General features: G+C 42.6%; 1 protein-coding gene across 1 annotated transcript in view; it reads right to left on the bottom strand.

Annotated features, from left to right (window-relative positions):
- Positions 1 to 25,259, bottom strand: part of carmil3 (capping protein regulator and myosin 1 linker 3) — a gene marked incomplete at its 3' end in the record, with an annotated part of 107,701 nt that overhangs the window by 6,436 nt on the left and 76,006 nt on the right. The window contains exons 21-38 of the mRNA XM_084056917.1: positions 22,663 to 22,835; positions 21,265 to 21,333; positions 20,235 to 20,328; positions 18,853 to 18,951; positions 18,600 to 18,719; positions 17,384 to 17,497; positions 16,193 to 16,368; positions 15,620 to 15,707; positions 10,303 to 10,428; positions 9,823 to 9,889; positions 9,233 to 9,420; positions 7,787 to 7,866; positions 5,784 to 5,903; positions 4,919 to 5,087; positions 4,045 to 4,234; positions 3,817 to 3,951; positions 1,661 to 1,761; positions 809 to 998 (exon numbers count right to left, since the gene is read on the bottom strand). Coding sequence (XP_083913043.1) covers positions 809 to 998; positions 1,661 to 1,761; positions 3,817 to 3,951; positions 4,045 to 4,234; positions 4,919 to 5,087; positions 5,784 to 5,903; positions 7,787 to 7,866; positions 9,233 to 9,420; positions 9,823 to 9,889; positions 10,303 to 10,428; positions 15,620 to 15,707; positions 16,193 to 16,368; positions 17,384 to 17,497; positions 18,600 to 18,719; positions 18,853 to 18,951; positions 20,235 to 20,328; positions 21,265 to 21,333; positions 22,663 to 22,835 — 2,299 coding nt within the window. The remainder of the gene's footprint in view (positions 1 to 808; positions 999 to 1,660; positions 1,762 to 3,816; positions 3,952 to 4,044; positions 4,235 to 4,918; positions 5,088 to 5,783; positions 5,904 to 7,786; positions 7,867 to 9,232; positions 9,421 to 9,822; positions 9,890 to 10,302; positions 10,429 to 15,619; positions 15,708 to 16,192; positions 16,369 to 17,383; positions 17,498 to 18,599; positions 18,720 to 18,852; positions 18,952 to 20,234; positions 20,329 to 21,264; positions 21,334 to 22,662; positions 22,836 to 25,259) is intronic.

The raw sequence follows: 25,259 nt of genomic DNA, 5'->3' as shown, positions 1-25,259 counted from the left end.
ATCTGATAGATGAAGCAACCAGTATCATCATCATCACACATTATCATCCATTCTTTGCATAATATGTCCCTAATGACATCAACAGCACCATAATGTTTATCTTATGATCATCATTCATCTCTTTCATCATCATCATCACCACCATTCTTTTCTACTTCAGCTGCTCCTACAGCATTATTGCTGACAGCACTTAATGCCTTATTGGCCATTGCTCAAATACTAACACGATCGAGGGAATTGTCTGTATTTTTAGACCCAACATTTTGATCCCAAACAAGAAATCTAGAAAACTAATGGCTGGATGCACTCTGTAGGATGAACCTATCTACGTATATCAACCCGACTCTCACAGTAAAACAGTCTCATGCACGAATGTTAGGAGCGCGCCTTGGCGTGGGATTCACACGCAGGCATTCTCCTCAATCGTGCCTGAGACTGTAGTGTGTATTACCGGAAGTGTTTTAGATGGTTTGAAAGAATATGCAGTATGTGTTTTGGAAGTAATGAAGACACAGACTGTATACACGACACGTGGATTCTAGTGTGAGAGTGGCACTAGAGTTTATAAACAGATTTGTGATACAGTTTTTCTATATTTTGCGGGTGAAGTATTCTTTTAAGCCCTATTTTCTCTAGATGTTTCAAAGATTTTTCTAAATCTTCCAAGCTCACAATGCATTGCGATGCGTTGTGAGCTTGTAGATTGGCTATTTTTGGCAAAGAGGTTTGACGTAGAGGGAAAAAAAACATCCCTCCCCTCCTCCAACCTTAAATATATCGTATTATTATTATGATATTCCAATCATACCTGGGGTGACAGTTGCCCCTGCCATCTCAAACACAGGCTTGGCAGAGGCGAGTGGCACGGAGTGCGGGCTTTCCATCTCGCTGGATCCCTCCTCTTCAATGACAGGAGCCGTGGAGCGTTCACTGGACGGAGTAGTACCAGGTGACGTCTTGGGAGAGACCTCCTCTGGGGGGGTCTTGTCTTTACTGGGCTGTGGGGGATGAGGGAGTGACGGTCACTGGGTTGGTTCAGTCGTTTGGGTTATTTCATGTGTGGGTTTTAGTGGTGGAAAAAGTACTCAAATTCTTTACTTAAGTAAAAGTACCAATACTGCAATATAGAAATACTCTAGATCTGTTACAAGTAAAAGTCCAGAATAAAAAAATGACTTGAGTAAAAGTACAAAAGTATTGGCATCAAAATGTACTTAAAGTACCAAAAGTAAAAGTACTAAAATGTTTGAAAATAGCAGATCTACAAGCTTGCAACGCGTCGCATCGCAACGTGTTGCGAGCTTGTAGATCGGCTATTGTCAAATAGCCTACAGTATGTATAAAATAAGGCTGAAGTGGTTAATGTATGTTTCATAATATCATAATTTATATCTGCAAAGTAACTCAAGTTTTCAAATAATTGCAGTGGAGTAAAAGTACAATATTTGCCTCTGAGGTGTAGTGGAGTAGAAGTAAAAGTATAGAAAATTGGAAATTCCTTAAGTACAGTACTTGAGTAAATGTACTTAGTTACTTTACACAACTGTTGGGTTTTAGAACTTTGAAGTTTGAACCAGAGGTGTTGTTGAAATAAGACGTGAAGAAAACGTATGCACCCTTTCAGCGGTACGAAATGTAGACCCATGCAGCGTGCACGCACCTTATTTGGAAATGGAGGACGTTGTCCCTCCGGCCCAGTGGCTTTTGGCTTCTCTTCAAGTTGTCCTTCAGTTTGATCCTCCTCCCTCTCTGCTGCCTCTTCTATGAAGACAAACAGCCATGATTACAGCAAACGTTCAACACTAATCAGCAAAGAGTGAGGTGAGAGAAATGAGTGTGAAGTGAATAAATGGACTTTATATTCTGGACGTTGGTGAAGCTGGGCCAGGTTGCAAGCATGTTTGTGGCTCTTGATTTCTAAACATTATCCAACTATATCCTGCTGAATTTTTTTTTTTTTTTGAAAAGCGTTGTATTCGGACTGACCAAAAAGACTCAATTGATTGGTTTACACGTACCATATAAAACCAGCGGTTCCCAACCTGTAGGCCGTGAGAATAATGTAAAAACTACGTCATGGTATTTTTTCTTTAATAGTTTGACAGTTTTCATTGTGATGCAGATGAATAGGAACTTAAAGTATACTACAGTACGTTAGTTCCTTTGATTCAAGCCGGAACAATGAAAATGCACACAGCGCACACATCTGACCATTCGGTCAGATTCTGGATCAAGTGGGCCCTGATCCAGAAAATGTTGGGAACATCTGTAACAAACCATCTCACACAGTAAAAGCCCTCAGTGTTACTCCATTTGTACACTCTCAGAGTTAAATTAACACTGAGGATTTTACTGTGTAGCGCTTTGCAGTAATAGCTTCTAATAAGGAAGCAATTTCATGCATGAAGGGCACAGAATCAACCAGTGAAGGAAGGCGCCGCACAGGGAGGGACTGCTGGCATTCTGGGGGCCTAGATGCTGCTGTTGCACTGCCTGCCGACATGTGCATTCTGTACAGAGGGGTAGCCACATGAAAGCAATTCTCCCAGTGGCGTGCACAGACATTTTGAGGGGCAGGTGCTCAAGTAAATTATACTTTTCTTTGTTTACTTGGTCTGCTCTTTTTTCCCTCTACACCTATACCTCTTTGCCAAAAATAGCCGATCTACAAGCCCACAACGCCTCGCAGCGCGAGGCGTTGTGGGCTTGTAGATCTGCTATTTTTGGCTAAAGTTCTCCTCAGAAAAGGGATGCTAGGTTTCGAGTGGTTATGGTAAAAAGAAAAATCATAATCACATAAAGATTTGGCGGACCCCCTGTAGTAACTCTGAGGACCCCCTGTTGAAGACCCCTGCTGTAAACTGAAAAAAGGCCACTTCTGGTCAAGAGGGCAAAGGGCAGGTGCTCTAGCACCACCTAGAGTCTATCTGTGCACGTCCCTGAATTCTCCCATACACACTCCCATAGAAGGAACACTTCCGCACGGCAACACAATCTCCAAGTGAAGCATCACGGAGAAAAGTAAACCGTTATTATTGAAAAGACCTTTCCTTTCCTCCTCCTCAAGCAGCCGGGAGACGAGTCATCCGTGGTTGTGTTGCTTCTTATTCAGATGACTGTAATCCTCCTGACTCTTGTTCAAGTGTCACTGCCAGGCTGCTAATATGAGATGTGTGATTGCATCATGCTGTTGCTTTATTTTCTTTCTTTTAACCCCCCCCCCCTCCCTACATGGGTTCCCTGTGCATTACAGAGTTGATTGATGGGAAGATTTGACGTACGGCCGCTTTTGAAGCATGGCTGGATCTTATAGCCTCTGGCTATTTAATTGTACTGATCTTTAAATTCCCTGTGAGCCCGTGTCGTGTCTATGATCTATGGGCGAGGAAACTTTTGATCGTTTCAGAGTGTACAATAAGAACTAACAAATAATGGGGTTCTCTTCGCGAATGTTTTAGCATAACATACTGAAGGGCATTCAGCAATCTTATGCACTGTAAAAAAAATCTGTGTTTTGTTCAATTCAAAACACACTTTTATAGGAAGACCATTGGAATTGAGTATTTGTCTTTTATTTCACATTGTACAGTATTTTTTATAGGTTTTATGTTTTTTATGTCTTTTAAGGATTCTCCTGTCCTCTGATTTTGTGTTGGAATGATATCCAATTGAAACCAATTCAGAGGATTTTGCAGTGTGACAAATAAAGTTTTCTAGTTTACTAAATGATCATATTTGGTACTATCTTACAACAACCTGTCACTGGTGTGGTAGACTTGCATATAACTACTGTAGTGCTTGTCCATATTGCAGTACCTAAGCTCTCCTGCAGGTGTCTCTGTCTCATCATGGCCAGGCTGGGCTTGCAGCACTGTGGCGGCGGCTCTGGCCTCTGGCCACAGGGAGCTCCACCGCCGCTGCCCTGTCTCTCATTCCTCTCCTCCTCCTCTTCCTCCTCCTCATCCTCCTCTTCCTCCTCCTCCTCCTCGTCCATTTGGGAGTCTGTCAGGGAGTCAGGGGCCAGGGGCACGATGCGCTCCTGACGGCCAGACCCCGCCTGTCTATCGGCAGGGACGGCGACGTGTCCGTTGGTGCGCGCATCTGTCCGGATATCTGCCGTGGCCTGCCTGTCAGCGCTGCCGCCAGAAGGCCTGCCATCACAGATGCTGCTACTGTCAGAGTCCTCGATTTCAGCCCCAATGCAGCTGTACACCATGCTGACCAGGTCTGTCGGCTGGCAAAGATGAGGGAGAGAGAGCGAGAGAGAGAGCGAGAGAAGGAGGGGGGGGGGATAGATTAGGTTAGATCAGAAAGAAAAACAGAGGGAGAGAGAGAGACAAACCAAGAGAACAAAAGACAGACTTGAGAAATGTGTGTTCTGCTCTTCAAACACACACTGAGAGCAGCAGGCAGACAGTAGGTGGCAGCTTTACAGTGTGCTTGAATTGAGGAGCTCAGCTATTTTGATCTCTCTGTGGTTGTGGGACCAGACCTGACTTGTACGTCAGGAACAATGCTATGTGTTTTTGGGATACTGTAGGTGGGTTAGCCACAAAGTGCAATATCTGAAAGTTTAGTTTATCTGAGAATCCCTCTGGTGTGCTTTTCTCAGAGTCAAAACTTCAATCAATCAATCAAGCACTATGGGAATACTGTCCTAGTCACTGTAAAGCTGGCGAAAACTTCTGGGAACTCAGATTACTGTAAAGCCAACTCCTGTGATGCTCCAAGAACATTAAAACAAATATTATTTGCAGATATTGTTTGTTCTGACTTTATACGCGGAATTACACTTTTCCGAACCTCTGGCCTGAGTGAGACCGCATTTTAAAAACAGGACTGAAAACAAAACGTGTTTAATAGAACACATGCAAGATGCGGTAGGTCCATGGTTAAAGGCTATACCGTCACGTCATACCTGTCTCAGGATGAGGCAGGGGGGGCTGATACTTCGCACCCCATGCAGTGGTACGCCCTGCACGGCCCGAGGAGATGGCACGCTCCCATTGGCTCCTGGCATCGCGGCATCCACCTTTCCAGGATCCTTAGGGTGCTGAATCATTGAGTAAACGTTCTCCGAGGCAAAACTGGAAAGCACAAACAGACAAGCCAGACATACAAAAGAGAGAAAAGTGCTACCGTGTGAATCATAATTCTTCACAACAACTGGTTCTCTGGTGTGCCTCAGAAAAGAAGTGAAGGGAGCCTTGGGTAGAGGGAAGTAAGCCATTGGTACATCTTGCTCGCCCTCGGAATGACTTCACTTCCTGTTTGACTGATGCTCTGCACACCGCGGTTGTTGCCTGCACTGAATGTACCCATCTATGAGCACACACTGGCACAGCCGTCAGTTTCTAAGCATAACTCCCTCGAGTGCTTTTATCTCTCCAATTTCAAGGCTGTATTTCCCTTTTTTTCCCCCACCTAGGTTTTGCAGCCAAGAGTGCCTCCCGAGTGCTATTGTCTCGCCTCAGTTATTAATCTGTGGAAACCTCCATTTAATCTATGTTTGCTACATAGCGCACATTCCCCCTTAGTTGCCCCTCTGGGTATGTTTTGGCGATAGTGCCATAAAGTATGAGCACCCAAAACATTTCCAGTCACGATTTAAAGGGAAAGTGAAAGTTGTATTTTTTGGGGGGGATGGCGGTAATATTACTAGCCGTTTAAATATGTATGAAGCAACGCGGGCGGTGTTAATGTACCTCACTGGACTACTTAGACAACATCCACATTCTGTTCGCGCACCTTCATTCTACTTTCACCCCCCCCAACACACGTACTCTGTGTCCTGACACGAGATGGTGGAGTTGCGGTTCTTGCGGAAGCCAGAAAAGAGGGACAGCACGCTGCGTCTCTTCTTCCTCCTCAGAGACTGAGCCTGATGGAGGGATGACAGCTGACTGATAGGGAGAAGAGACAAATGGCGAGAAAAAGAGAGAGTGAGGAGGGGGCAGATGGAAAGAGAGGGATAGGGGCTCATAATGCCTAATTTATCATCTGTCGTACAACGTTGCGGTGTGACGTGGCGCTGTGAGCTTGTAGACCTGCTATTTTTGCAGCGGGACACCTTTATACAAAGTATAAATCAGGCTTAAGGTTCAATTTAACAACATAAATAAAGTCATAAGGTCCACATATTGGTAATATAGTCCTACAGCAACGTTTCGATCAAATGGTTCTTCTTCAGGAATGCTCACTTCTGGAGAAGATCCATTTGACCGACACTTTGAATCTGCAATAAACAAGTGGGAGCGTAATACCAGTGTGCAGACCTTATTATTTTATTTATGATGATCCTTTCCTGCACCTGGACACTGAAGCAAATGTGAATGCACTATCTACTACACATTTTACTGTGTGGATTGCGTGTCTACTGGTAAAAGACAGTTTCTCTTAATCACTGACTATTTAATTGTAGAGAACGTATGCAAGGAAACAGTGAGGTTCGGCATTATAATATGACATTGCTGCACCCCTGCGCAGTTAGGATATCCTCCTCTGTCTCTGATGTCCAGAAAAGCTGCCCCCTATGCTTACATGTCATACTGATGTACAATCCCAAGGATAATTAAGTGGAAACACTGGACAAGGTGACTACTACAGGGCCCAGGCCTTCTGGAGATACAGCTTAATGATTTCATCACCCTAGGAGAGTTCAAAGCCCTGATGAAAAACGGTGTAATTGCTATTCCTAAGCAAGATTTCAGCATGTATCTGCCATCCCTTGTCTGTCTAAACGTGCTCTATTTTCCTTAATTGTTCTGTATCTATTTTTTACATGCTGTATTTTATCATGTTTGTAACATTGTAATGGTGGGCTATCTTGACCAGGTCTTCCTTGAAAAAGGCATTTAATATCAAGGGACTTACTGGTTGAATAAAGGTTAAATAAATATACAGTATCATCATTCAAAGCTACTTCTTGTGGACAATCAAGTTTATGAACAACCAAGCTTGGGAAAAATAAGCTTGGGAAACAATAATAATTTATTTTATTTCTTTGTTATCTAAGTTATTATTATTGCTGCTATAATGTCTGAGGAACCATAACAAAATAAATGTTAATCCTATGTACTGATACTCCAAAGTGTGGCTCTATGTACTGATACTCCAATGTGTGGCTTTAAGTACTGATACTCCAAAGTGGATCTGGGACTTCATGTGGCCAACCATGATGTCACTCATCTATGATGTCAGTCGTCTATGACATATCTATGACGTATGACTCCAAATTTGACCAAGTTTCAGCCCAAAATGAGCCCCATTGACTTCCATTGTAAAATGAAATATTTAAAAACGCGTGTGTATGTGTGTGTGTGTGTGTGTGTGTGTGTGTGTGTGTGTGTGTGTGTGTGTGTGTGTGTGTGTGTGTGTGTGTGTGTGTGTGTGTGTGGTCTACTGGCAGCGTGCACAAGAAGGTCGGCAGCAGGATTAGCCCCTGCTGCCGACCGACAGACAGACACTACACTGACACATCGATGACATTATCTAGTCTAATAAAGAAAAAAAAAGGAAAGTCAAAGAAACCCTGGGCTGTCTGTGGGAACGACTAGTGCTGCTGGTGTTCTAGCCTACAGGGAGTTAATTGGCATCCCAGGTCCCTGATTAGACAGCTAGCATGACAAGCTGCATACAATTAACTCCCAAGTGGGATAGAAAATCAGACAATGAATTATGCATGTATAAAAAAAACTATGAAATATGAGTATATAGTTACTTGACATATATACTGTACAGTAAATACATTATAGTAAGACTTTATAATATTAGTTTATGGTAATACCTGTCTGGCAGGACTCTCTTGGTGTAGAAATCAGGCAATCCATCCTCTATCAGATTGACTACTCCATTCTCTGAACAATGCTCAAGCTGGCGCGCGCACACACACACACACACACACACACACACACACACACACACACACACACACACACACACACACACACACACACACGGGGGGGGGGGGGGGGACATAAAAGGATTATGATGATCAGTGCCACCATGTCACCGAGGCTGAAAGTCTGACAAGGACTATTATCATTTCAAATGGCCTTCTGGCAGGACTGGATCCCCTGCTAATATAGGAGTCTATTTGTACAACATTAGAGGAGTCTATTTGTGAAACGAGAGTATCCTTGTAAAACGATAGAGGAGTCTATATTTTGTGAAACAATACAGGAGTCTATTTGTATAATGATAGACTATATTTGTGTAACAATAGAGGACTCTATTTGTGAAACGATAGAGGAGTCTATTTGTACAGTATAGTGATAGAGGAGCACATTTGTAATACAACTTCTCATCATTGTTGCTAACTAAATGAGATTCGTACTGACTTCATAAGAGGCTGGCCCCAAAGCACCCTCAAAGAGTTATAGCATTTGAGTCATGTTGTCAACGCTATATCTTTGCACGTTACAAAGGGAATTATTTTTGGAAAGAGCCGCTGCACTTCAAACAAGATGAATAGCAGAGGTTCTCAGTATGGAGTGGATCAGACATAAGAGAGAGAGAAACAGAGAAATCAGCTTTAGCTGAAAGCACTCTGATTAACCAGTTCACACTTTCACATCCATGCCCTACTAAGCTTGTGTGCAGAGTCGAACGGATTAGACTTTTACCGTGGAGTGCCAGGTCACATGTGGGGCCGGAAACTGACTATATTTAGTAGCAACACTGGCACGATAACTAATGACTCCCTCATTAAAAAACAACGTAGGCATTGGGATGGAGGAATAGAGCATCGACATCATTCCAAATCCAAACCCTGCCCTCCAATGTGTCACTAAACATCTAAAGTGGATTTCAACTTTGCCTTACTCTGGAGGCAAAAAGAAAACGATGAGAGACCACATAAAAAATGCAGAGTGAGCTACAACCCTGGACTTAATGTACTGAATAAAACAATATTGTAACCCATCTGCAGTGGTTGGAAGTCTCCTTATTGGAAGTAGTCTCCTTAATGTTCTTTTGATACATTTTGACCCTATAGTCAGGTAGGACTGGTTGACAATGTCCATACAGTTATTTGAAGCAGATAGCATACCAGAGTGTACACTGGATGGACATTGTAGCAATTCTCTCTCTCTCTCTCTCTCTCTAGGAACGGTTTAGCCATTTTGACCAAAAGAGGGTGAAAAAGCAGTTCTCTTGTCCATCATGACCCCCCCCCCCCGCCTCCAAGCGATCCTGCTGTAGATCACACTGAGGCAATTTGAAGGCCACTCACAGAATCGAAGGGCGGGTGTCCCATCCCGTGTCTCCGCGGCGGACGTGGCCTGATGTGGGTCACGTGACGCAAGGGCGAACCGTTGGTGGGGAGGGTGGATAGACACTCCCACGACACCGAGCGGGACAGGGGGGTGGCGAGGGCTGGTGCAGTGGGGGTTGGCGAAGAGCTTGGGTCATCACCTAGACCTGGGAGGAGACAAACGAACCACCAGGGAAACATTTTCTCAATGTTGCTTTCTTTGCATAATACTCTCTACATCCACCAGGCTTAAGGGCAATCCACTTTCGATCCAATAAATGCAGAAAATGTAAAGTGAAGCTCCAAATTCATTTACTTAGGGACAGGCACTTACTCTCTATTATTCCTTTATAAATCAAATATGAGTGCCGTTTTACAGGCACAATATTTCAATGTCACTTTTGAAGCAAATCCATTTCCCTCATCCGTTGACTGAATAGAAAGTCAATTGACCCCAACCCTGCTATCAGCCTGTGACTGTTAATGTAATGTGCAGCGTGAGCACTCCCGGAGCTTTTAGCGGCCTCTCAACCTTTATTTCTTCCTTTTGTAAATGCGGTGGTACTCACTCAGTCGCGTTGAGACAGGACGAATCCTTCTGGTTCTCGAGCTGCGCTTCTTGATGGCCATGGTATCCTATCAATAACAGCAAATGACAAATCAGAGGTCACATCATGCTGCAAAAGGTTTTTTTTAACAACTCACTTTCACACTGGCCCCCCTAGTTTGCCTATGTCATTTGTAGGCCAAAAGTTTCTGAATAGTTCAGAGAATCACAAAACTTTGCACAATTTTCTTTTTTCCTTTTATTGTATCCAGTATTATCAATTGTTATTCTGCATTTTAGCATGCCACACCAACATTTCAGTGAGTGACTTTAAGTGCAGGAGCATAGGATACCACAGTAGAAAAGGTACAAATGTCAGTATTTGAATAAATGTCATGCTTTGCTAGCACTAACCAAATAGATCAATTAAGAAATCAACTTAAGGGATCATTACATTAGCTTATGCATTTCTTATGAACCCTCACTCTCCAGGCACACTTACTATCCCTAGGTTGACACCCAGGTCCTCATCGGGGAAATCCAGAGACTCTGCTATCCTGGATGGCCTCATGGTGCGTCTGCCAGTCCCCACGTCATCCCACCGCTTTGCCTGTGACACATGCCGGAGCTGACGCAACACAGGCACACAGATGCATAGCCACATACGTACACACACACACACACACACACACACACACACACACACACACACACACACACACACACACAATACCATCAGAAACTACACCTTTTCAAGCATTTCAACAGCATCTCGGAGGAACAGCCTGTCCTTCCTTGCACCCGAGAAATGTCTATACAAAGCAAAGAAACAAAATAGATTTTCACGATTATAAAAGCACACAGCAAGCCTGATAGAGGACAAAGTGTCATTGCAGTAAAACAGCAGAGACAGGACATGCCATGATGACGGCATGACTTGAATGCAAACCCAGAGGAGAGAAATGCAGAGCTTGATCTCCCCAAGTCTGTCAGTTATAACTTTTCTTTTTTTTTGCTTTTTTTGCAAGGGGGAGGATGTGAGGTGTCTAATAAATGTGTTGTGGCTGACAAATCCCTTCTTCAGCCTGTCTATCTGTGTTCCTCTGCATCTGCGGAGGTGACTACAAAACGTTATTATGTCTTTTAGTTGAATTTTTTGTCAATAGCCATCGTCGTACGACCTCGCAGGGTTCGAATTCTAAAAGAAACAAAGCAGGGAGGAGCATTTTTGTGAGCACATTTTCGTAACGACTTAAGTCCCATACAACAAAAAGCTAAACTAGACGATCTTCAAAGGCAGAGACATGGATTTCCCCCCACCCCCCACAACTTGAATCCTGTTGTGTGCCTGCGCTGAGGTGGCAGGTGTTAAATCTTTCAGTTTAAGATCTGTTATTTTTTTAAAGAGCCACCGTCATGTGACCAAGTATAATTAGGTTTCATAATAAGTTAGCGCAGCTAACACAATATCATCCACAAGGAGTATCAAAGCTTAAAAGGCAGTCTGGGGCTTAGCCATATTCATTAGAATATTGGATGATGAATTTGGATGATTTTGGCATCTGAACTAATTTACAGCATCTCCTTCAAACACAAGCAGGTTCTGTGATCCCTTTGAATCAATAATTCCAAGGCACGTTTGATTTTGAGTGTTACAGAAACAGAGATCCAACACAGATTAAAAACTAATTTATCTCCCATTTATAAATGTTGTTTTACTGTTGTAATTTTATTTTCTGTGAGGGAACCGGGGAGGGTGGGGTATATGTGGGGTTATATGTCTTAATAACTGAAAATACTAAAAATAAAGTTGTAAAAAAAAAAAAAATACTAATTTGAACACCTCAATATCAGAATGCAAACTTGAATATTAATTCTGCAAATTAACATTTTAGTTTGGAACCAAATTCATTTGAAGACTATATGGACACATTTATTTTCTATTAGATAAATTGTATGATGAATATTAGTGACATTAGCCAATCTACAAGCTCACGACGTGTCACGATGTGAATTTGTAGATCTGCTATTCGGTTAACCATGTAGGCCAGTAAGTTCATACACAATTGAGCAAAACCGCAAAGGCACAGAGAATTGCCAGATTGTCATTCTCCTCACAGCTGCTCATTTTATGACAGTTCACATAACTTTTATACTATTAACCATTAAAACTGAATGTGGCACAAGATCTTTCCTCGATATACTGTACAGCAGCTATTCTACTCCGTTCAAAATCAATAACCATTAAATCTTCCCGTTTGGCCATGATGCCAGCTTTTGTCCAGGTTCTGAAATGCAGCTGGCACAACTGAGGTCCAGCCAGGTTGTAAAGATATTGGCCAGGAGCCTGCAGTGGCTCAAACCACTGGCCTGCAGAGTCAAGGCATGACTAGAATGCATTCTCTCCACTGATGGAGCCTATATTACGATAAAGCCTGCAAGGCTACAAGAGGCAAAAGTCATTTTCTTCAAGAATACTGCATGCTGAAGCATTCCTGCTTTTTATTAGAGCATAGAATAGACGGAGGTAGAGGTAGGAGAGTGCTCTGAGAGGTATGCAATACAGACCGAGCTCTATTCAAGCCAAGGACACCACACTTGTGTGGCACGGACACTAGCTTGGCTGAGTCTCCAGGGATCCCCATTATCATCGTTTTTCGGAGAGTTTGAATCCCTTCGTCTGCTCCACTCCATTCTGTAGGTACCAGTAAAGCCTCTCCCTCAGTCAAGCCATTTGTAAGCGCAGACATTGCTTTGCTATTCGGCTGATCAAATTGTCAATTTGACCACGTAGAGAAATAAAGCTTTGTTGCACAAAAGATCAAACTAGTGCTGTATTCAAATCCTAATCGAGACCATGACCACAATTTTGTTGGTCTGAGTCTGACATAATAATGAGTGCTCACAATTTACATAATTTCTCTTACAATATATTCAAAAATAAATAGTGAATTATTTATGAATTAAGTACAATTCTGCACAAACAGAAACAGCTTAGCACTGCTACTGATGATGAGACAATTATGAGCTAGGCCAGGCCTACAACAGTGCATATGTATATGATGTCTGTATTCAAAAGTATTTGTAAATAGCCTGGGCCGTAGTGTGACGGTCCAGGCACCCTAGGCTGCAATGCCACAGCGTGTGACAGCATGTCGCGGGTTCGACTCCCGTTCTCGACGACCTTTGCTGCGTGTCACCCCCCCCCCCATCTCTCTCCCCATTTCCTGTCTACTTTCCCTATCCCTCTCTAACTAAAGGCATAAAAAGCCCCAAAATAAATGAATCTGAGAATGAAACAAAAATTGCATCCTTAAATTGAGAGCAATGTGTTAGAGCTCTAGTAGCAGACTTTGGAAAAACAAGCAAAAAATAAAAGATAAGACAGGAAAGCTTAGTCAAAATAAATGCCTGGGGGGATATGTGTTGATTAATTATTATTAACTTTACTAGTCCATACCCTGCAATGCGCGGAGCCAAACTATATACAGACTTTTGGGGTATGCGCTCAGTATGCATAGTTTACGTTTTGGAGAGTGATTTAATCGTGTTGGCGTGTTGTGTGACAACCTGGTCATTTACGACCCGTCGTGTAATCGTTGCCACCCACAACCATGAGAAGTTGATGTTTAAGCTAAGCTATGTGTGCTAATAACACAACCTGGATTCAAACACGTGTCAATCTGCGTGCTAACGCTATGGAGATGTTATCCAAAGCACCCTCTCGCTCATAAAACAGTCCTTTATAAGTTTGTAGGCAACGTTTGTCTGTCGATGTGTCAGTGTGTGTGTGTGTGTGTGTGTGTGTGTGTGTGTGTGTGTGTGTGTGTGTGTGTGTGTGTGTGTGTGTAAAAGCCAAGTCTAGGCAGTGGCTAGAGATTTCTTTCATGCTTTTTTTATTTCCCATAGGCTGGAGGGATGATTGCTCTGCGATTAGCTAGTTTGTAAGGCCAACAGAGTATATACTACATCCCATAGCCTAAAGGGACGACTGCTCACGCATACATGTTTCAACAATGGGCAGTCAGCGATATTGACTTGCCCCCAGGTCGGGAAATAAATAATTCAAACTGGTAGTTCAGCCGGACCCTGGACACTGCAACAGTCAACTGAGATGTACATGTATTTCCCTTTAACTCCTTTTAACCAGCCTAGTCCCTATTTTGGGCAAGTCATTTTAGGTCACAATTGTCAAAAATGGAAAACAATTGTGAAAATGCAGGTTGCCATACCTACTTACAATTTCATCCAATCAGGAGAGAGAACCAGATAAATGTTGACATTTTACTTTCAGCGCAATGTATGATGGTATAGGGTTTGCGATAGTGACTATCGATTGTACCCTACTTTTCACGATGCATAGTGGGATGAGATGAATCCACTGTATAAAGGGCACAATAATTATCGCTGTACATTGGGACCCCACAGCAAAATGGCATAATTACAATTTACAAGATAGTGATTAGGGATTGATTTTGTACACAGAGCAAGTGTGAAAGATACACTGCACGTTCAGGTGATGGGTGGAATTAAAGGCTTTTAAGCACTAGCCCTCGGGGACCAGTACGGTGACATTTGTATTAACCTAAACAAATAATTACTAGCCCATGATTGATAATATTCAATTTAAATATTCAATTAAAAAAATTGACATTTTAAATGATAGACTTACAATAGGGTCAATAACAAATTCAATTATTGTACAATGTTCATCCTTTTCTGAACAACCCTCACACACTGGTGAGGAATCGTATCTTTGTGAATATGTAATGTACAGTATGCCGTGTGTCAGTTTGTGCTTATAATGACTTGGTGTGTGTGCTGTATGTGTGTGTGTGTCACACTGTCAGACTGTCGGTAGACAGCCTCTCTCTCCCAGGCTTTCGGCTGTCAAAACGTGATCTCATGAGAAAAGAATTATGCTGCCACACACTCCATAGCTCTAGCTCTGATGCAAAGTGTATTTAATATAGAAGTAAAGCCAATGTTTTGGGTCAAGGTCAAGTGTGAATCAAATTTGCATCTAGAGCAGGGGTCTTTGAGGTTTTTCAGGCCAAGGACCCCTAGCTGAGAGAGAGATGAAGCAGGGACTTTTTAATAGATTTCATAGATAGCTTGATAGACTTGTTTGTCAGCACTATCATCAGTGTATGTTGGAGTCATGTCAGTGTGTATTTTCAGACATTTAACCTCTTAAACCGTCAATAGTAAACTTTTCACTCTGCACAAGGTCTGCTATTTTTTCCCTCTACACCAAACCCCTTTGGCGAAAATAGCCAATCTACAAGACGCTGCGAGGCGCTGCGAGGCTGTCTAAACCCATTACTAACACTCTCAACATCTCTCTTACCAGGCAAGTTTATTCCCTTAAGTACCGTAGCACACCGTATTATTTAAATAATAGAGAATAATAAAGATTAACAGAGGAAACACAGTAGGAAAGGGCAACTCATTAAACATTTTACTGACACATTTGGGAAAAAAGTCCTAAAATAGGACCAAATGAGCACATTCCAGGGCACGGAAACTTTACATTTGGTTACACAATGGATAATTTTAATTCAAATGAACCCTCACAATAAAATGTGATGGGGGGGACATGTTGAGAAATAAATCACCTTGTGTTTGCAGCAGGGAGTGTGGAAATGTGTCAGTAAGTGACTGACTGACTGACTGACTGTCTGTCTGTCCAAGACAGAGTCCTGAACAAGCACTACATCAAACCAAACTAAATGTAATCATTTAACCACTTTCAACCTGACATCCCTATCGGGTACGTCATTAGGAGGAGTCATGCAGTAAAGAGATATTTCCAGTACCAGTGTTTTATGAGTAGTGTAGAGTTCTTGTAGGATCTGATCCACTATGGAGTTGGTCAGATAGGAGACCACAGACAACTTCACTTCCCTGAGAGACAGAGAGAGAGAGAGAGAGAGAGAGAGAGAGAGAGAGAGAAAGAGAGAGTGAGAGAGGTTGATTTGCAAAGAGATTTTCTTAAGCCCCAACTTTGTCGTACTTCAAATTGCAAAAATAGCAGATCTACACAACACGTTACAATGTGACATGTTGTGACCTTTTAAATAAAAAAAGGCAAATAGGCCCAAACTAAGGATACCAGAGTGGTAAACAAACTTTTAAATATTGTATTAAATTGTTAAACTGTAATATTATTGTCTACATTTCTAAAAAGGAAATGCATGTATTTAATTCAGTCAGATCAGAAGCAGGGATCAAACATATCCCCACCACTGGCGATAAAAATTAATGACCAGATGGGGGGATATCAAAAGCAGAGGCATGGATCCCTCCCCCCATAAACCCCCCCCAGCAAATCGAACCCGACTGTAGTGCTGCTTGTGCTGAACATTTGGCCCACTCTCCCTCCCTCTTACTCCAGGGCTCTGTTGACATCCTCAGCAGCTCTGTCCATCAGGGCCGTGCGGATGGCGGAGCGAGGGATGGAGACTTGCTCGGAGATGGAGGAGAGAGGCGGGTTGAGTCTCTCGGCGGCCGAGGACGACATGGGACACAGCTCCCGACACAGGGACACCATGGACTCTGATATCACCTTGGGACAAACGAAAAGTGTGAAATTACAAACGTATATCGACGAACCAAGTTTCTACTGTGCTGTAAGTATCTACACATCTGCTCTCCGTCCATGAGGCATTCATCCATGTCATTCACCCAACGAGCACACTTCATTTTGCCAGATATACTGTAGAAAGGTATTTTCATCTTTAAATCTCTGCTGTACTGCAGTAATCCATCCATCCATTCATCCAGTTTACACTTTGATATATCTCAGTGGCTATCATTCATTCATAAATAACCTTTCCACACTTTCATATACAACAGCGATTCTCAACCTTTTTAATTTCAAGGACACTCAGTTTCATATGGATTAGACCACGGACCCCCATTTGATACAACGTTTCTCTTTCATCTCTGGGACCCCTGTCTACAGTACACAGTAAAATGTGTAAATTCTCTCTGAGAGTGTACAAATGGAACCAAATTGACCCGTTATGGTCCATTTGGTTCCATTTGTACACTCTCAGAGTTAGCCTACAGGCCGGTAAGTGTTCCTTTGTTTCCTACTGTAACTATCAATCATTCAACTGGGTACCCACTCCAACCCCCCCAGGGCAGTGGTGGAAAAAGTACTAATTTGTTTTACGGAAGTAAAAGTATCAATACTGCAATGTAGAAATACTCTGTTACAAGTAAAAGTCTGGTAATCAAACTTTACTTGAGTAAAAGTACAGAAGTATTGGAATCAAAATATACTATGTATGCTTTGTAATAATAATTAGAATCTACAGTAAAAAGTAACTGAAGTTTTCAAATAATTGTAGTGGAGTAAAAAGTATAACATTTGCCTCTGAGATGTAGTGGAGTAGAAGTAAAATTATTGCAAATTGGAAGTACTCCAGTAAAGTAAAAAATACCTCAAAATTGTACATAAGTACAGTACTTGTAAAAATGTGAATTAGTTACTTTCCACCACTGCCCCAGGGAGCCCTGGGGGTCCCCAGACCCCAAATTGAAAACCAGTGATCAACAGCATGTAATCCATGTACCTGCAGTTCCTTGTCAGCAGCCTTGGCCAGTTCTCCAGCCAGGGTGTCCAGTCTCTGCTTCACAGGACCGTCCACTGACAGCACATGTGCCAGCTCACACAGGGACGGATACAGCTGACACACACACACACACACACACACACACACACACACACACACACACACACACACACACACACACACACACACACACACACACACACACACACACACACACACACACACACACACACACACACATAAACGTATAAGTACATATACTGTATATTTGTGTTATAAGGTAGGGCCTAAAAATAAAGATTTGTTTGAAAAATCTAACAGGCTTGGCATTAAACTTAGTAAAAAAATATTTTGCACTTTGTTACTTAAATAAGTAGGCCCTTTTCATATTGTACAGATTGTGTTTACATGTGTACATGCTGTGCATGTACTGTACATATTTATAGCTGTAGACAGTGGTTATTATTATTACTAGTCTTTTTCTTTATGTTTTGTCTGTGGATACTGATTTAGGTTGGTCATCGTGTCTGTGTGTATGAGTGACCTGCTCCCAGTCAGTTTATTTTACGTTTTGACCCGCATCTCGAAACATCCTATTGATGAAGACCCTATCCTATGCAGTTCAAAATGTGAAATAAACTGACTGGGAGCAAGTCACTTTTCCACTGTGCAAAAAAAAACATTTTTTACCTGCTTTTGACCAGTTTGTCATGCACCTTCTTTTTGTAGTGGTTGTGCAAGCTCTTTTTTTTCTGTGTATAAGTGTAAAAACTAGAATCGTATTTTGTTGTTTTAGGTCTCTGAATAATATACCAAAGCTAATGAAACACGCACATCACTTATTTGAGGTAATGAGTTAGAAGTTATCATGAAGAATTTGAGTACGAGTTTGACCTGACAGAGCCTTGGCTCGAAACGTTGTCAATAAAGTATACTGGAGCATGAGTGAGCGCCTGTGCGGACTTTATTCTTTTCTTCATGTCTCTGAAATAATCCCATGATGGATGGGTAGCGAGACCAGACACAAAAATGAAATCACTCATTCATCATTCATACAGTTTGTACCAGAAATACGCATACGTTTGGCTGTGGTCCCGGTTCCGCTTACAGTGATGGAGGTGATAATGAATCTTTTAACATGACTTTCTAATCGGGGTGTTGAATGCAATCCCACAGAAAACCAACAGCAACTAGTTCAGCAGGTGCACACACTCACAGCTCTGGAGTTCCTGGCCTCCTTGAGGATCTGTTTTGCAGCCTGGACCTCCTCTTCTTCCTCAGTGCCTCTCAGGACACACACCTGCTGCTGCACCCGAGCACACAGCCGCTCCATGACCTACACACACACACACACACACACACACACACACACACACGTAGCATCAGTAAACATCTGTCAATCATAAACCCCAAAATTGGGTTGTTTACAAAAGCGTGCACACGGCGCACAAGCACATACACTCACACACCTGTTCGGCAGTGCTGGTCACCAAGCCTTGGTTGAGCCTGAGAGCCTGCTTCTGAGAGAAACGCTGGGTCTGATTGTTCCTCAGGAGGGCACGTTGGATCTGACCCACACACACACACACACACACACACACACACACACACACACACACACACACACACACACACACACACACACACACACACACACACACACACACACACACACACACACACACACACGCACACGCACACAGACACACACACAGACACACACAGACACGATGAAAACATCAGAAATGATGGTTGTTTACAAAGTACAGTGAACAGCCGGAGACATGCCAGATTCATTTCTCAGAAAACCTTCAAAGCACTTAAACACATGGGATGTGATTTTTGCTCGACTCAGTAGGTCAGAAAGAAAGAAATCAATAGCTGTATTACACATTTACAAGCTTCTAAATCTCAGTCAGAGACTATTGCCCTTGAAGTTGCTTTATATTGTCGCAGTCGGGCAGAAACCTTGTATGTTTAGAACTTTCTTTTTCTCCAGGAAATGGGAAAAAAGAACCGATGTTGTATGGATCCAATGTAGTTATTATTTAGTCAAAGACTATTTATGAGAAATTAAAATATCCACACACTGGGTTAAAGCTCCCAAACAAAATGTATTTAAAGTGCAACGTTTCAAACAAAAGAACTGAAGTGAAGTGCCAACATTAGTTAAAGGTTTCGGTGTGAAAAGTAATTAAACATTTTACTAGCAACACTGGGAAAACAAATGCCAATCCAAAACTGTTTTCAGGATTCAAATAAAAAAAAAAATGCAGATCTACAAGCTCAAAACGTGTCGTGTTTTGAGCTTGCAGACCTGCTACTTTTGATGCTTTTGTGTGACACTGTAATAATCAAATACGGAATAAATTTGCAGGGGAAAAAACACAAAAAGGGTCCAGGAAAAAAAAGAAGAAAGATCTTAAACACTTACAGCCTCTATACTTAGTAAACTAATACTTAGTTGACCGGGGTTGGCTCTGCACTGCTTTTTTCCCTGTACACCAAATCTCTTTGTCGAAAACATCCGATCTACATTCTGTGTGTCGTGTTGTGAGCTTGCAGATGAGGTATTTTCGCTAAATGTTCCCCCCAGAATCAGGATGCTAGGGGTCAAGTGGTTAAACTTAAAGCAATTCTTTCATAGCATGCTACCAGTCTCATATTTTCTTTTTCTTTCAGCTTCATTTTACCAGAAAATGTTCCAATTGAGTTTCAGAATCCCCTTTTACAAAACAATCCTCCCCAAGAGGGCACCATTTTAAGTTTCACATAAAAGAAACAGCAACATAAAACAACAAAATACAAAGAGAGAACGCAGTTGGACTCCAGATCCCAAGGTGCACCTCACCTTAGTCAAGGCTTGGTCTATCTTCTCTGGGGCACTGCGGTAGGCCTGTGTGACATCACTGAGGGGGAGGGGCATGTACTGCAGTGTAAAGTTACTGATGAGGGGGGGTGTGGGAGGAGGTAGGGAGGGGGAGAGGAAAAGAAGATGAATAGAAATTATCAATGCATTAATAATTAGTGCTATACCTTAGCCTTACACAAGAACTAACAGGATCAGATTATTTGATACGCATACACATGCATGCATGCACAATGTTTGCACAAACATACACACACATGCGGGCACAAACCAACCAACCAACACACACACACACACACACACACACACACACACACACACACACACACACACACACACACACACACACACACACACACACACACACACAAACACACACACACACACACACACGGAAATAGCCTATCTACAAACTCAAAACAGTGCAACGTGTTGCGTAAGTATAAGTATAAATCAGGCATATCTTGAACCTTAACCCATAAATCTAACCTCTAAATGCCTAATCTTAACCCGAACCTGAATCTTATCCAAATTGTTAAGTCTAAAAAATAAAAATAAAACATAAAAACAACCATTGAAAATTGTCCACACAATTCTCAAATTCTACTATACTTGTGGGGACATTTGATAGTAAAACAAGTACACGCGCACACAATGCATAGACATACACAAAGGCAGATAATATTCATAGTGGAGGAGCTGTGGAGTATGACAGCAAGCAGGTTCCAAGAGTGATGAAATGTTGTGCAACAGTAAGAATGGGGCTGACAGATACAATAACTGTTATTATGTAGTTTGGTGGCTGAGTTTGTTTGCAGTGGAGAGTGGGTGAGTGGCACCCTTCACAAGAAAAATTGATATTTTCATAAACGTACATATGATGGACTGCTGTTGACACATTTATACAGTATGTGTCTGTGTGTGTGCTTGTGAATGAATGAATGAATGCTTTTTGTTAAAATTACATACATTTCTCACTGTGTGCGTGCGTGCATGCGTGTGGGCATCTTACTGTTCCAAGGCTCGCGCTACATCTTGGAAGCCCGTTGCTGTGGTGTTATTACGATCCCACGTCACACTCCTTACAGGGATCAAACGAGGTAGGTAAGGAGAAGGAGAAAAGGAAAAAAGGAGAAGGAGATAGAGAGAGGGGCAGAAGTCAGTTTCTGTCTGAAGCCACTTACCAAAAAACCTGACATCAACAGACCGAGACACATGTGACAAGTGTGCATGTAGACGCTCGCGCGCGAGCACACACACACACAAATTATCCTAATTACAGCACTCATCTAAGGCTCCGTCTGTGCACCGGCGCCGCGCGGGGCTCAGTCGCGAATGTGTTAAAGCAGCTCCCCTGCACGCACAGAACTCAGCGCACAAGCCGCATTAACATTTGCATGAAGCGCTACACGCTAATGAGAGCGTCTGTGTTTCAACCGGTGCCCGAATCTCCACCTACACGCGCCTCGCCTCGTCTATACAGTACATGGAGCCGCTCTCCCTCTCTCTTTCAAATATAGCCTTCACTTCTATCTCTCCATCCCTCTTTCACATCCATCCCTCCCTTGTGCCCCCCCCATTGCGCTGACCCAGAAATAGAATCAGTGTAAAAAAAAGGAAACAAATCTTGCTTCCCTTTGTGGTCTCAGTCTCTCGCTCTCTCCCTCTCTTATAACTTCCTACATCTCTAGTCCATATCGCCCCCACCCACCCCCACTCACACCAAATCCCCCCCCCCCCCCCCCCCCACACACACACAAGAAGAAAACCTCCCTCTCTCTTTCCTAAAGCTCTTCCTCTCTTTTGATTTGCACCCCGGGGCTCCGCTCTCATCTCCTCTCTTCTCACTCCACCACCCTTCCCCCCCCACTCCTCTCTCCTCTATCTCTTGTTCTCTTACCTAGGGGGGGTAGGTGGGTGGGGGGGGGGGGGGGGGGGGGGGGGTTAACACATTACATTGTCTACCTTCAGGGTATTACTTTCTCTCTCCCTCTCTCTTCCCCTCTCCTCCGACACCACATCACTCCCGCCATCCTGCCTCCATTCCGCCATCTTTCCATCGCCTCAATCTTCAAGGGTGCACATTTAAAAGCTTTCTTTATGCCATCCTTCTTTTTCTTTCTTTCTTTCTTTCACTGCATTGTATTTTCCTTTGTTTCTTTTACAGCATTATTAATTATTAATTATTTTATGCAACGCCTTGTGATAACATCAACGTTCCAAACCTTTCAGGCTTCAGAAAGATGTTTCATACCGTTTGGTAGAGCAAAACTCTGTCTCAAACATATAATGTCAGCTGAATCTTTTAGATGCATTTTCCACTAATGGATATAGTTGATGGACAAAAATAGATTTCTGCCATCACGAACCACAACAATGCCCCCCCCCCCCCACACACTCACATACATACCTGAGTGTGGTATTGATCTGAAGGGCCTTGCTGAGCATCTTGGCACCCGTGTCCTCCAGGCCATTACCGCTCAGGTCCACCCTCCGAAGGCAGGTGTTGGAGCCCAGGGCGTTGACCAGCATGGTGCCACGCTGGCGCAACCTCGAGTCTGCCAGGGACAGAGACTGAAGGGCCTGGAGGGGGTGGTGTGGTGGTGGTGGGGGGGGGCAGAAGGTTTTTGGTTAACCACTTATGCCCTATTACAGTGGTTTTCAACCAGTGGTCCGGGGACCACCAGTGGTCCTTGAGGGAGTAACAGGGGGTCCCCAGCGAAATTAGTTAACATAAGCGTCACAATCATTTTAACCGCTTAGCTTTGGCTATTAAAAAATAGCAGATATACAAGCTCATAGCGCGGCACCGAGTGCCGCGCTATGAGCTTGTAGATCTGCTATTTTTGAAAAACCTTGAAAAAGTGTGCATATCTTTGAATATTTATATATTTTTTTAGCAAAAATTAACTGATATCTTTGCTTTTGGCGGTCCCTGGCACAAAACATTTTCAAGTGGTGGTCCGCAGCCAAATGTATAACAATTTAGGGGTCCTTGGCATGAAAAAGTTTGAAAACCACTGCCCTATTATATACTTTGTGGTGTGATGGAGTTGTGCAGAAAACAAGCTCACAATGCGTCGCATGGATGTCTGGAGAGGCCTGGCAGGACTGCCAGCAAGTCAGCATCCAAACCTGTTGTCTCATCTAATCTTAACAACTTAAACCCTACATACGTAGTCATACAACAAATAGCGGAAATAACTGATCTACTTTTAGTCGTTTAGAAATCTTTGGGGATTTTTGGAAAATGTTCACCTATAATGTAATGCTCAAAACAGGGACGCCAGGCTGAAAGGGGTTAATACAATACATTTTATTTGACAGCTGGTATTGCGACACCCGGCCATAGAGCAATATAACAATTAACACTACCAACAAGGGGCATGGACTCACATCACTCATGCATAGTGCAACATTGGATTGCAGAACAAACATTAAAATAATTATACCAGTCTCAACACAAATTCACTCATCACAGCGTTGGCCATATTGTACATAGACTATTTTGCCATTAATTGCTTCATTTCAGCAGTCACCGTCATTGCACGTTTGTTTAAATTTCATTAAAACGCAACTGAACTTAAGTGAATAACAGAGTAAAAATTGCAATGTTAAAGTCATGGATATTAGAATTGTGTTGCTAAATTCATCCTTTCTCAAGGGTCTATTTTGGAGTAGACTAGTTTTAAAATGCATTTAAATGTAGGCCTAATGATAATGTAGCTTTGACAAAAAAAATGAAAAACTATCTCAACCAAGTTTGAAGTCTCTGCAAGTTGATTTTCATACTGTACTGAAAAGAATGGAAAACTCTGGCTTCCTAAAAGACCAAAAGTAATTGCTTTGGAAAACGAACAGTAAAGTATACAGTGAGTTGTACTGTAGTTATATGCCCTTTAAGACAGTAGACAACGTCCTCACGGGTGCATTTTACACTTAAAATGTTAATGTTAAATTAACACTGTTTACTAATAAGTGAGTACTGTTAATCGTGTGTTAATTGCAAAGAAGCTGAAGTTGCGAGTAGCCGAGTGCTGGAGTCAGCATGATAAATGATGAATGTTTTATTGTAACAGGCATGGGTGTATTGAGCACACAGGATGGTGCATGAAAATTCATTGTACTAAGGAGAAAGTTATGACAAAGTTAATGAAACGTGGAAGCGCGTGTGCATTTTTCTTTGAATGTACATGCGTGTTTGGATTTAATAAAGTACGTCTATGCCTGGCCTACAGTATATGCAGAAATTGTGAATGCGAGTGTGGTGTAGTGCCACACTCGCATTGTAGTACTGGTGTAGTACCGCGCCGGTTCTCAATATGGGGTCCAGGGACCCCCAGGAGTCCTTGAGGACCCCTATGGATCCACTTGGTTCCATTTTTACACTCTCAAGAGTTAAATGAACACTGCGGATGATTTTACAGAGTAGATTGGTGTCTCAGAGGTAAAATAATGTATCCGACCAATGGGGGTCCGTGGCCTAATGCATATCAAACTGGGGGTCCTTGAAATGAAAAAGGGCACGTGTGCTGGCCCTCACACATGCTGTACATGGCTGTGCTATCATCAACAGTGGTAAATAATTGAGTAAGCTACTTGTCATGCCGGATTTACAACACACACAGAGAGAGCGAGAGCGAGAGAGACTGAGGAGCCTTGAGAAAAAAAAAAGTGAGACCAAATGAATGATTCACTAGCTTTCCTGAGGACATGGCTTATGACATGTGTATGAACAGTGTGTGTGTGTGTGTGTGTGTGTGTGTGTGTGTGTTTTGTAGGTGCAAAGCATACTTGATGTAAGTACATAAATATAGCAGGATCTACGACTGGGCAATATCAATATTATATCAATATTGTGATACGTGGTCTGGACCGCTGGCGTAGCGGTCCAGGCACCTAGGCTCTAAAGTAGCCTGACAACGTGTCGCGGGTTCGAGTCCTGATCCCCATCTCTCTTCCCATTTTCTGTCAGATTACTATCGTATCAATAAAGGCATACAACCC

The sequence above is a fragment of the Gymnoscopelus microlampas genome (genome assembly GCF_963454915.1).
Source record: "Gymnoscopelus microlampas genome assembly, chromosome: 5".
Taxonomy (NCBI): Eukaryota; Metazoa; Chordata; class Actinopteri; order Myctophiformes; family Myctophidae; genus Gymnoscopelus; species Gymnoscopelus microlampas.
The sequence above is the reverse complement of the archived record's forward strand: the minus strand, read 5'-3'. Positions and strand labels throughout refer to the sequence as shown.